Source organism: Callorhinus ursinus, unplaced genomic scaffold (genome assembly GCF_003265705.2).
Source record: "Callorhinus ursinus isolate GAN/ISIS: 27379988/994484 unplaced genomic scaffold, GSC_fseal_2.0 scaffold11, whole genome shotgun sequence".
In the NCBI taxonomy this organism is placed as follows: Eukaryota; Metazoa; Chordata; class Mammalia; order Carnivora; family Otariidae; genus Callorhinus; species Callorhinus ursinus.
Window position 1 is genome coordinate 49,663,613 of NW_027397073.1, and position 12,156 is coordinate 49,675,768.

At 35.9% G+C, this 12,156-nt stretch overlaps 1 protein-coding gene across 2 annotated transcripts in view; it reads right to left on the reverse strand.

Moving 5' to 3' along the window:
• THOC1 (THO complex subunit 1) overlaps positions 1–12,156 on the reverse strand; it is a 54,121-nt gene that overhangs the window by 21,330 nt on the left and 20,635 nt on the right. Inside the window, exons 10-11 of one of the 2 annotated variants that reach the window (XM_025886483.2) lie at positions 9,750–9,858; positions 7,585–7,716 (exon numbers count right to left, since the gene is read on the reverse strand). In XM_025886483.2, coding sequence (XP_025742268.1) covers positions 7,585–7,716; positions 9,750–9,858 — 241 coding nt within the window. The remainder of the gene's footprint in view (positions 1–7,584; positions 7,717–9,749; positions 9,859–12,156) is intronic. The other variant, XM_025886485.2, reaches the window with a different exon arrangement.

Genomic DNA, 12,156 nt, shown 5'->3' on the forward strand with positions numbered 1-12,156 from the left:
CAGGTTTCCCGTCGAGCAGGGAGCCCAAATCCCAGGACCCTGAGATCATGACCTGAGCCGAAGGCAGTCACTTAACTGATCCACCCAGGCGCCCCTATTTTTCTTCTTTCTTAATGCAACCCTCTGGAATTACAAAGCTCAGCTATGTACTGCAAATGAAGTAGGAAGGGTACAATTCTAAGACACAAAACTCTTTAAAAGGAAGCTGCTGCTCCCTGGAAGACAAATATACCAATGACAATTGAGTACATGGAAAGCTGAAAGCCATCTGTATAGATGTGAATCTATGTTTTACTCTTGAGCCTTTAGTGAAATAGGCTCCTACATGCCTTATCTGAGCAATTAGAATGTTTCCTTTCCTTGGAATATAAGTGTCCTGTATAATCTCTAGTTTGCCTAACAACTTCTGATAAAAATAATCAATCTTAATATTAATAATTTAACAATTTCTTCTGTTCATTGAGTATTAGGCTCTTTTTTTTTTTGTGAAAGCCCACTGAATTGTGGGTCAGGGAGCAGGAAATCAGGCAGCTGTCTTTCTGATGCCTAAGTAGTATGGCTGCAGGAATTGCAGATTTCTCAAAAAAAGTAATGAGTATATTAGTATATTGTACAAAACTCTAGTCAACTGTGTGTCTTGAGAGATTTCTAGAAAAGTAAAAATCTCTCAAGTATACTAGAGTTCCTTCTTAAATTGTTTAAAGGCACCACTAAGTTTTTTTTTTGAGAGAGCACGTACATGTGCAGGGGGTGGTGGTGGTGGTGGTGGTGGTGGTGGTGGTGGTGTGGAGGGGAGAGGGAGAGAGAGAAGCTCAAGCAGCCTCCCCGCTGAGCTGGAGTCTGACACAGGGATTGATCTCAGGACCCGGAGATAATGACCTGAGCCAAAATCAAGAGTTGGACGCTTAACCGACTGAGCCACCCAGGTGCCCGAGCACCACTAAGTTCTTATATTTCTGGGAGAGCTGTGAAAAACTCTTCTTAGACAATTAAGAAAGAAATAAGCCAAAACTCCAAACGCTTTGAATATTTTTATCCATTTTCTCCCCAGACTGGGAGAAATATAGGTTCCAGAGTCATTATTTTAGAAAGAGAGCCATCATTTAAACTTTTTAAATTTTCAAATGTTGGATGTTGAATTAGAGTTCAGCAGACTAAATTGTAAAATAGGTATTAAGGAGGGCACGTATGGCATGGAGCACTGGGTGTTATACGCAAACAATGAATCATGGAAACTACATCAAAAACTAATGTATGGTGACTAACATAATAAAATTAAAAAAAAATTGTAAAATAGTTTTCTACCTGGAATAGGTTCATATATCTTATTCAACTAAATTATCAAACATCTGGTTTCTGAGGAGAAAAAGAATATATAACACTAAATTATAAACTTAAATAGTACTATTTACTAATAATTTTTTTTAAACTTTCCTTCCAAAAAAAGTTAAAAAAATGAAAAATCTAATTTTAGTTTAAGGATCTCAGTGTCCCTGCTGAGTTACAGGATAAAGAAAGGTATGTTCACAGTTATGAATATACTACTTCATGCTTTTGTGTAAATCGTGACTATGTAAAATGAGAGCTGTCATTTCTAAAGGAGCAAACATTTTAATATTATTATTAATTTCTATTAATAATTAACAGAAATGGTTATTAGTTTCTATTACTCTGGCTAATGACATAGCAAGGTTGGTATTTTCTCATTCTATCTTGCTTTTATCTTTATCTTATCAATTAACCAGTCTCCTCTGCCAACTCTTTTAGACTTTGTCCTTCTTCAGAATCAGGCTCCAAATCCATGGCCTACGTTGGCAGGGTACCTTTTGTACCATTTCTTTAGCCTTTCCTGGATGGCTGCCTGGCAGCATCAGAGAACAGACTTTTTTATCTTGCTTGCATAACCATAGCTTGAATCACACACAGAGGGGATTCTAAAAATAACAGAGTGATGAGTATGCTCTAAATTTTCCAGTATGCTCAATGATATTTGAAGAGCTACCCTATTTGTCAGGCCCACAAAGCACGGAAGTGTCACAATAAAGAGCACAGCTCATGCCTCCCACTTTGATGACCACTTCAGATAGATTTTATTCATATAAAAAAAGTTAATCAGATAAAAAGGTTTTAGAAACTGCATTTATCTTTTCAGATAGGCGGGTGCATACCCACATGCTAAAATTGACGTGTCAGCAAAACACTTCAAATTGCGAAGTTTGTAAAGCCCTAAAGATTCATCAATGCCTTCACTGCCCATAGCAGAGATAGGCAAACATCCAAATAAAACTCTGAAAAATAAAGTAACCCAAAAGTTTGTACATAATTCAACTGACGTGTCTAGACACATTGTCTATAGTTTATACGACGAGATCTATAACCTGGTCTCTCTCCTCAGGAAATATTAATGGTAGGCCAATAAAGTTTCCATTTACTTTCCATTCCTCAGTGGCAACCCAAGGCCCACCACTGATGTGCCTTGTGTTTGATTATTTCAAAGCCCAAATCAAGTCTGTCAAACCATTTTAATCACAGCTGTGAGAAGCCCTATCAGCTGACTCAGATGAGCAGTGTCAAGATGTAAGGCTTGATGACTGATTTACATCAAGTTTTGTTAGTAGAAAATACCACTCCAATCCTGCTGGGAGCTGCTCAGTCCTTATATGATTTTTAAAATGTAAGACCTTCTTCCATCTTGGAACTAAAAGAAAATGTCAGCCCCTGCCTATTTAACAGCCTCTGCTATCAACTTTCTTCTCTCAAGGCACAGGGTCCAACAATCTAGTTTCTATTTAAATTTCAGACCATGATAATGACCTACAAGAACCTCATTGTAAAGTCCTGGAATTTGCTGGACAGCTGGCTCTATCTCTGGCCTGCAGACAAAGAAAACTAAGCTGGGTTCTAGAGCTGTCCAAAAATTTCCCAGACCTGTTTAAAGGGAGGCTCCCATGAAACAATTAATGAGACAAAATTATAGGATACGGATTAGCCTGTTTGTTCCTAAGTAAGCTGTAATATGTGTCATAAAGGAATAGACCCATCTTTGCATTCACTGCAAAGATTCAACCTCGGATACCTCTCAAATGGATACAGAAAGTACAAAAAAGTTAAGGCAGAACAACTTTCTGCCAGGAATGCTTTTTTAAATGACCAAAAGTCTTTCAGAGTTCCACATACAAAGCAGAGTCTGGATAGGTTGTTAATTTTCTTTTCTCCATGAACAAGAATGGCCTTAATGACCACACTAGGATCAACAGTTTGGGACTCTGGGCAGCCACCCTGGTTACTGCTGGCTGCCAACTATTCCACCTGATCTTTTCCATTTGGACACTGAGTCTCAACTGTAGAACAGGAGTTAGTGCTGTGAAGAAGTGGGCAATCCTGATGTCTACACCTAGTTACTAGTAGTACTCTTTTCTATGAGAACTCAAAGATACCAGAATACATTCTTTTAACTATCATGTTAATATCATGGTACTTAAATATTTTAAAATGTTGTTTCTGCTTTTACATGCTACATAGTGCTGGAGGAGGAATCTCTATAATACCAGTGTCTTTCACGTGGGTATGATAAATTGGACAATTAGAGGTGAAATTCTCCCTTAAATATTTCTGAGTATGACTCTGGACTAATCTTAAGGAACAGGTACTTTTCCACCAAAAAAACCGAAAAGAAACAAAAAACCCCAAAGTCCTCAGCACTACATTTAGTGACTGCTATTGTTGAATTATTTTACTATGCTAACAAGAAAACTGTGTTGTTAGAACTTAGTGTTTGCAATCATACCCAAGGCAGCATAAAAAAGTGGCCCTTGAAAATTACAATACCACTTGTTTCTAGAGGAAATATCCCTCTTTGAGAAAGAAGGTATGATAACTTACAAAGACACCTACTTTATTTGTAGAACCCGTGCCTACCTGTGGTTACCATATAACTGGCCTGTCTAGGACTATAAAGGTTGTATCATCCTTTCCATGCACTGATCCTGATTCTCCCTCCCTAAGGAAAAGCATGATTACATTCATGTAAGTGAAACACAATGCTTCTGGGTAATAACATTCCCATTAGATGTGCAAGTATATCAAATGGATTTAAAACATCATGTAAAGTATTATAGAGATGTGGAAGGCTTCTTTTAGTGGAACAGTAAAACTTATAAAATGGTGCCTACTTTTCATTAAAAGTACAGGTAATGCACTACACATATTTTCACTTGGATACTGAGTAGTAAACACTGGAAATACACTGTAAAAATATGAAGAATGTGCAAGAAGGGTTCTTACACAGATCTAAATTTAAGATACAATTGTTGCTTGAGAGGCAGTAAAGAAGAAAATTGAAAACACAAAACATTACATGCTTCACATTCTATTTGTTACAATTCTCTGTGCCTTTTCTCTTTTCCATATTATGAAGTATGAATCTTCTCAATAAGTAATAGAACTCCAGGGCTTACCCTGGAAAGCTCATGCTCTCCTAACTGCTAGTCAAAGAAAGCTCCAGAGTTAATAAAGAAACTACTCAGAGAGCCAGTTCTGAGACAAAGTGGTCAATGGAAACCAGTACAAAGGCACAGATTTTATACTCCAATGTGGAGATTTCTCTCAGTGTGTATTCTTATTGTTTTCTATTATTAAAATAAAATGTCCTTGGAAATGTTATTTATACAAAGAACTTTAACAACATCCAGTTTTAAAGCAGCTGTCATGTCCTGAAAAATGTTACCTGTAACTCCTAAAAGTATACAGAACTTTCACTGGTTTTCTTTTGGAAGTTTTTTGCCCCAGTATTATTTAAATAGACATCTAAGCTTTCTGAAGTGTGTCTTTAGGAAGGTTCTTTGTTAAAGCTAGAAGAACTTTGGGATTTTCTTCCCCTCTTCTAAATAGGGTAAAACAAAAATTTTGATTTTTTTTAAAGATTTTATTTATTTATTCATGAGAGACAGAGGGAGAGAGAGGGAGGGGGAGAGAGAGTGAGAGAGAAAGAGAAGCAGAGGGAGAAGCAGGCTCCCAAGGAGCAGGGAGCCTGATGCGGGACTCGATCCCAGGACCCTGGGATCAGGACCTGAGCTGAAGGCAGATGCTTAACCATCGGAGCCACCCAGGCGCCCAAAATTTTGATTTCTTTATTCAACCAAAGAGTTTTTATGTTTCAATTAATAAATATGGTCAGATTTAAAAAAATCCATTCTGATAATCTGTTTTAAATCTGTTTACACTTGCTATTATTGATATATTTGGACTTATTTCTGCCTTTCTGTTTTTTTTTTTCCCCTCCCTTCCTGCTATCACTTGGGTTTACAAAATAGTCTATATTCCTTCCTGTGCCCCTTTTAGCTCTTTGCTGTTTAAGAGCTACAGGTTGTTTTCTTTTGGTGGTACTCTTTTACTATATATGATGAAGTCTAAAGTCATTTAGTATTTTTTTCCTCTGCCAGAAGATTATAAAGATTGAAGTATATGCTTAAATTGCTCATTAAACATCTGTTTTTCCTTCCCATGTTATTATTGTCATCTAGTTTAAATTCCACAATAGAAATTTTTAAAAATCAGTTTTTATGACATTTTTATTTTTAATCAATAAATTTACTGTTTTTCAATTTTTGTGGTCACCACTGCTTTCTGCATCCCACTCCTTTCTAAAGGTTCAATTTTCTTCTTCCTGGAGAACATCCTTTAGTTTAGTAGTTTTTAAAAAAGAGGGTCTTGAGTGGTATGTTTTTCTGGTCAATGAAAATGTATATTTTGTCCATTGTCTTGAATGCATTTAGCTGGGTATGAAATTCTAGATTGATAGTCCTGTCCTCCCCCCTTAGTACTATAATTCTTCACTATCTTCTGTCCTTTCTAGTATATTTGTCTTTTTTTCCCCCTTTGGTGGTTTTTAAAGTTTTCTCTTTATCCCTGGAGTTATAGCATGATGTACTGAAGTATGAATTTAATTTTCATTATCCTGCTGGTAGTTGTAGGATATTTTTAATCTGAGAACTTGGTATTACCTTTAATTCTTTTCAATATAGTTTTCCCACTATTCCCTCTATTTTGTTCTTTAAAAATCCTATTGGATATTTGCTGGAATTTCACAATCGACCATGCATTGCTTTTAACTGCTCCTTCAAGTTAACAAAGAAACCCCACCCCCACTCCCCGTTTCTGCATGTTCTAGGTGAACTTCTTATCATTATCTTCTGGTCACTAGTTCTCTTTTCATCTATGTCCAATCTGTAGTTTAATTCTGTATATTCTGCTTTGGTTTTGATGATCACATTTTTCATATCTAAGTCTCTCAATTAGTTGTCATATTCAACCATTCTATTTCATTTCTGCCTGTTTCAGCTTCACAATTTATTCATTCTCAGTGGATGTTATATCATCAATTATCTCTTTGATAATCTAAAATATGTATTTTAAAGTTTTTAAAGTCATGGTCAAGCCATCTATCTGGAATAAATATATGTATATCCCAATAGTTGATTTGGTTGGTGATCTTTCCTAGTATTGTATTTATGAATTTTGGAATTGCAATGTATCAGAGTTTTGAATGAGAGCCTTTTGCTTTGTTTACTTCTCCTTCTTTCTCCCAGTATACATCCTTTCTTGTCAGTAGTTTTGCATTTGCTTCTACCAGAGCCCCTGGAGTCAAGTTTGGAAAAAGTCTTGTGATGAATTTCTGAAGCCAACTATTTCATTGGTATATTGATCATATATCCAGTCCAGAGCAAGCCGACACAAAGCGTGACACAAAGCGTGACACAAAGCTGTGTCTTTGTTATCCCGTGACCCACAGCTTCCTATGAATCCACAGCCCTGGGCAGAAGATTGGTAACATTTTTTCTTAGCTTCTTTTCAAAAGTGGGTAAAGTTCCACCCCAGTTCCCGGCTTCAAGCAATGAATCTGGCTCTGGTCCCTGGTCCCACATAAAACACACCTGGTGTCTATCACCTTGTAGCCAAACTCTTGGGTGCCACCACCTGCTCGGGATGAGGCCAGCAGGCCTGAGACTTCAGTTTCACTCACTACTTGGTGTTTCTAGTCCATTAAGGTATTTTTCTTGTTTCTGGAGGGCCAGCTTTGTCTTTTGGTTTTCTCCTTTTATATTTTACTTGTCATCTCTATGTGTTTGGAGCAAAGGGAGTAAGTCAAAACGTACACTTAATGTGCTATCTTGACTGGAAAATTTACATAATCCCTTAGCATTGTATCTGAACAAAATTTACTGATTAAACTGTATAAATAAAATTATCAGGGAACGTTTAAACCCCTTATTTGTACCTTAATGACAAACTAATTACAAAATACTGTTTTCATAAATGCAAATTAAATCCTAACTTGAGGTTCAAAATATATACACCTAAAAACAATTAAACTGCAAAATAAGCCTACAAAACAGACAATGCAGAACTTCTTTCACCTCTGGAATCAAATCAGTCTTACTTGTGCAAGGAATTCACAGGACTCTCAAACTAATACTTATCAGCTTTAACCAAAAATACACATTTCTATGAAACTTAAAAATATCAGTTAAATAGAAAAAAAAAGACCACTATTTATTATGCTTAGTAAAAAAGAAAAATTTATACCTTTTCACTTGTTAAAAATTTTGCAAAATATACATGTTCTCCTCCTGTTTTTAATTCTTCCATCTTTTTCCTGGAGGCCTGAGTATCATCTAATTTATAACTCTTAAAAACAGCTAGAACTTCTTCAGAATACTGCAAAGTAAAAATACCAATTAGTTTTATTGGCATTGTTGCCCAATAATTTTTTTAGTGCCTTTCTATATCAAAATACCTAGAATTTACTTGTAGTTAACCATGTATGCACACTGTAAAGCACATTAAACAAGAAAAAACTATAATGGCAAAATGGGATTAAAATTACTTGGTATGAAGAGTTCATGGTATTGTCAAAGTAGGAATAAACTCTCTACTCCTGAAGAAAGGTAATTTCTTATGCAGTTTGTGTAAACGGCAGAGAAAGTGATGCTTCGAAAGTACACAGAAATTTGCCAGTGAAATTAGATGTTTAACCAGCTATGGAAAATGCTCAAGCATTTCTTGTGCTAAACGCTGTGACCAAATAAAACAATGATGTCAAATCCTAACCAGTTGGGGAACAATTCCGGATGATTTCTCACTTATCACTTAATCTGAACACATACCATGCTACTTTTAAGAGCTACCTATTTACCTTGGATTTTGACTACAACCAAAAAGGACAACTGATATTTAAGTAGCCAAGTAAAAGAAATATAGAGAATTCTTATAAAACAAGGACTACCCAGTTTTTTTTTTCCTGATAGTATGTTAGACTTTTTTTTTTTAAGATTTTATTTTTAAGTAATCTCCACACCCCAAGTGGGACTTGCACTTACAATCCTGAGATCAAGAGTAGCATGCTTTACTGACTGAGCCTGCAAGGTGCCCATAAGCTTGTTAACCTTAAAAATAAAACTACCATGGACACCTGGGTGATAAAGTCTTAAGCCTCTGGCTCTTGGTTTCAGCTCAGGTCATGATCTCAAGGTCCTGATATGGAATCCCACCTCAGGCTCTGTGCTCAGGGTAGAGTCTGCTTGAGATTCTTCTTCTCCCTCTGCCTCGCCTACTTGTGTTCCCCCTCTCTCTAAAATAAATCTCTTAAAATAAAATTAAACCGTCAGTTATTTCACCAGCAAAAAAAATGGGTTTATTTGGGAAGAGCTAAGAATTGTAATCTGGGACAAGCAAGCTGCAGGTCTGGGAAAACAAGGACGAATGCTCTTTTATAGAGGAAAGAAGGAGTCAGGAGGGGCTGTTATAAACTAAAAGTCCATTGGAGTAAACTGGGAGTTCCAAGTATAGTGGCTTCTCATTGGCTGAGCTGTGACTGCCTCTCATCGGCTGGGCTGTTGCTGGGCGAGGAAGAACTCTTCCTTTCTTCTGTTGGGATAGTAAAGTACTTTGACTGGCAAGGTCCATCTCTTCCAGCTGGCTCTGTAAATGACAACTAGTGCTGAACGTGAGAGTCTCTCTGCTGGCTTCCTGATTCCATTTTATTTTATTTTATTTTTTAAAGATTTTATTTATTTATCTGACAGAGAGAGAGACAGCGAGAGAGGGAACACAAGCAGGGAGAGTGGGAGAGGGAGAAGCAGGCTTCTCGCTGAGCAGGGAGCCAGATGCAGGGCTCGATCCCAGGACCCTGGGATCATGACCTGAGCTGAAGGCAGCCGCTTAACAACTGAGCCACCCAGGCTCCCCATTCCTGATTCCATTTTAAATGAGGTTTCCTTCTATTAATTTTCATAGGCTATATGGCTCATATGGTCTCAGTTACACGGCTCAAGTCTGCCATTACAGCACACAAACAGCTACAAGTATCAGCATGGCTGTGTACCAATATAACTGTCTACGAAAACAGGCAAAGCCTGGATTTGGCCCAGAGCCATTAGTTTGCAACCCTTGTTCTAACAGGATACTTGAAATAATTTTGTGCAAAGACAATATATTTGACAAAAATTCATCAATTCATGTTGACAATACTATGTACAAACAAACAAAAAACCCAAGGCTGTAATTATGAACTTTTAAATCCCTAAATCATTTATAAACTACTCTACAAAATCAGTGGTTGAAATTATGAAATAGGAATAAAAATGTACGAGGTAAAATTAATAAAAAGTATGCTGGATAAGAGTCAAGTTTTGCCTCTGCCATTAACTGTAAAATATTGGGTTTTGGGTAGTCTATGATTGGCAACTCACCTTAAGAAAAGTTTTCCATGAAATCTTCTCATAGCATTGCACAGGGTTCCTGAAGTAATCCTGAAGTGACCAGAATTTTCGATACAGGTTGTAATCAATTGGAATGGAGCTAATAAAATAAATGTTATGTTAAATAAATCACTTAAGTTCTTTTAGAAATATCTAAGTGTTCCTAACTTTTCTTAGGTCATACACCCCTTTAAGAAGCTGACGAAAGCTACAGCTCCTTTCCCCAGAGAAGTGCATATTCATACAAACTTTTATAAACAATTTCAGGGGATTCATAGACCCTAACAAGGCCCACTTTATCTATAGTGGTAGAACCCCTGAATTGTGGCCCAATACATGATTATTCAGAATTAAAGACTGTTTCTCAACCTCTCTTGCAGCTAGGTGTGGCCCTGTGGTTCAATTCTGGCTAGTTGGGAGTAGAAGTCCTATGTGCAAATTTTGGGCCATGTTTTACCATTTTCCTTTTTCCCTTTCTGCTGGCGAGAATGCAGATATGATGATGAGCCACATGGACTATAGAAAGAAAAAGCAAACACTAAGAGATGGTGGGACAAGAAGTTAGGAGGAACACAGGTCCCTAGACAATCTCCCAGCTCTGAACTGCCTGTCTCCAGACTTTTCCATAAAAAAGAAATCAACTTCCACATTGTTTAAGGTAATGTCACCTGGAACCTATGCTAAAAGCCACAGCATGACACAAATATGTAAAATACATATCAACTCAGTATTATAAAAATAAGCCTTTTCTTTAGTGTCTTTATTACAGCATTACTAATTCAACTTGCATTTTCACTGTTACAAATCTGCAGTGTCAATACGTTCTTTTAATTTTTAAATTTGCCAAAATTATATTGTTTTAATTTTAAAAGTTAAACATTTCAAACTTTTTTACCCAAAAGATTTTTGTTTTTAACAAAATCTTCTATATCATTCAAAACAGCCATTATCAAAAATGCTTTAGGTATTGACTACTTCATATCTTCAAATATCCACAAAAATTTTCAACATCACCTCTGTAAAATTATTTTTATTTGTAAACACAATTGTGTACTACCTTCTATTCTTTCTAAATAAACCTTAATAAACTGAATCTATGGATTACAGTTAGCATTTTTTTCTAAACATCACAGCCATACAAGTGTCCCAAGAAGACTGTAATTTCATGTGGGAAACAGGAAGGGGGTTTAATGGTCACTATGATATTAAGAGTCTTACCTTCTCTATTCTGGTCAATAATAGGAAGTAAGTAATCTTCCACTCTTCATCTTTGAGATGGATATATTTTAAATTACTTTAATGACTAGGGAGTATTGGGGGCCATATCATAATGCATTTTAAAGGATTATAGTAAAGTAAAATGAGTATAATTTCTGTCATGTACTTTTTAAGTTTTTGGGGGGGGAGGGTAATGTTTAAAACTCTGAAAAATGCCTTACTTTATATAAAGGAAGGTTAGAGTAGAAAATAAATTAAAAAATAATTTGCTAGTGTAAAAATCAGTTTTCTACAAAAATGTCTGAAAAGGCATTAGTTAAGAATGACAAAGGGAAAAGTAGTTTAGTATAACATGGAAGCACATGTGATGAACATTCTCACCATATGTGACTCTAATTCACATACGGTTAAGATTACAAACTACAAGTTGGTATCATAAAATACCTGTTTAAAGAATTTTATTAAATTTATATTAACTGCCATATCAATTTAAAAAAAACCACATACATCCAAACACATAGTAACAGATCACTTATCTTACATTCACACTTCTGACAACTGTTAACTGTTTGGAACAAAGCTATGAACTTGACAATAATTGAAAAAGCCCTTGGTCTGCAAGGAAATAGCAATCACAGAGTGCATGCACTTTATTTTACAAGAGAGGCTTGAAATTATGCTTAGGTACTTACCCAGATTACAGTCACTTTGAATTATGTATAAAGGTAAATAATTAAGCAAGCTAGCTAATTTTGATAAAAGAACGCTAACTTTGCTAGAGCAATTACTAGTATCTGAAACATGTGGATCTTGCTTCAAATCAATAATGAAGAATACTGACAACTTTTAAATGACCAAAACCCAGCTCCTGCCAAAAGTTTTATCAAGAACCAGCAGTATTTGAAAGAATCTAATGGGCATGTTAACTTTCACTCTTTCTACACTTTTCCTAGTAACAACTCTGAAAACAGGAAAACAATGATCTGGACTTCAACTGACATAAACTATTTTCTGTAACTGAAGCAATTTCATTGATTTATAACAATAAGATTATAAGTCTGGGTTTTCTACAGATCAAGTTAAAAAAAAAAAAAAGCCACACACACCAAAAAACCAAAGCCACAAAAGGAACATTTTCCAAAATGTGCAAGTAAATTGGAAAAAGAAAAAGCTACATATA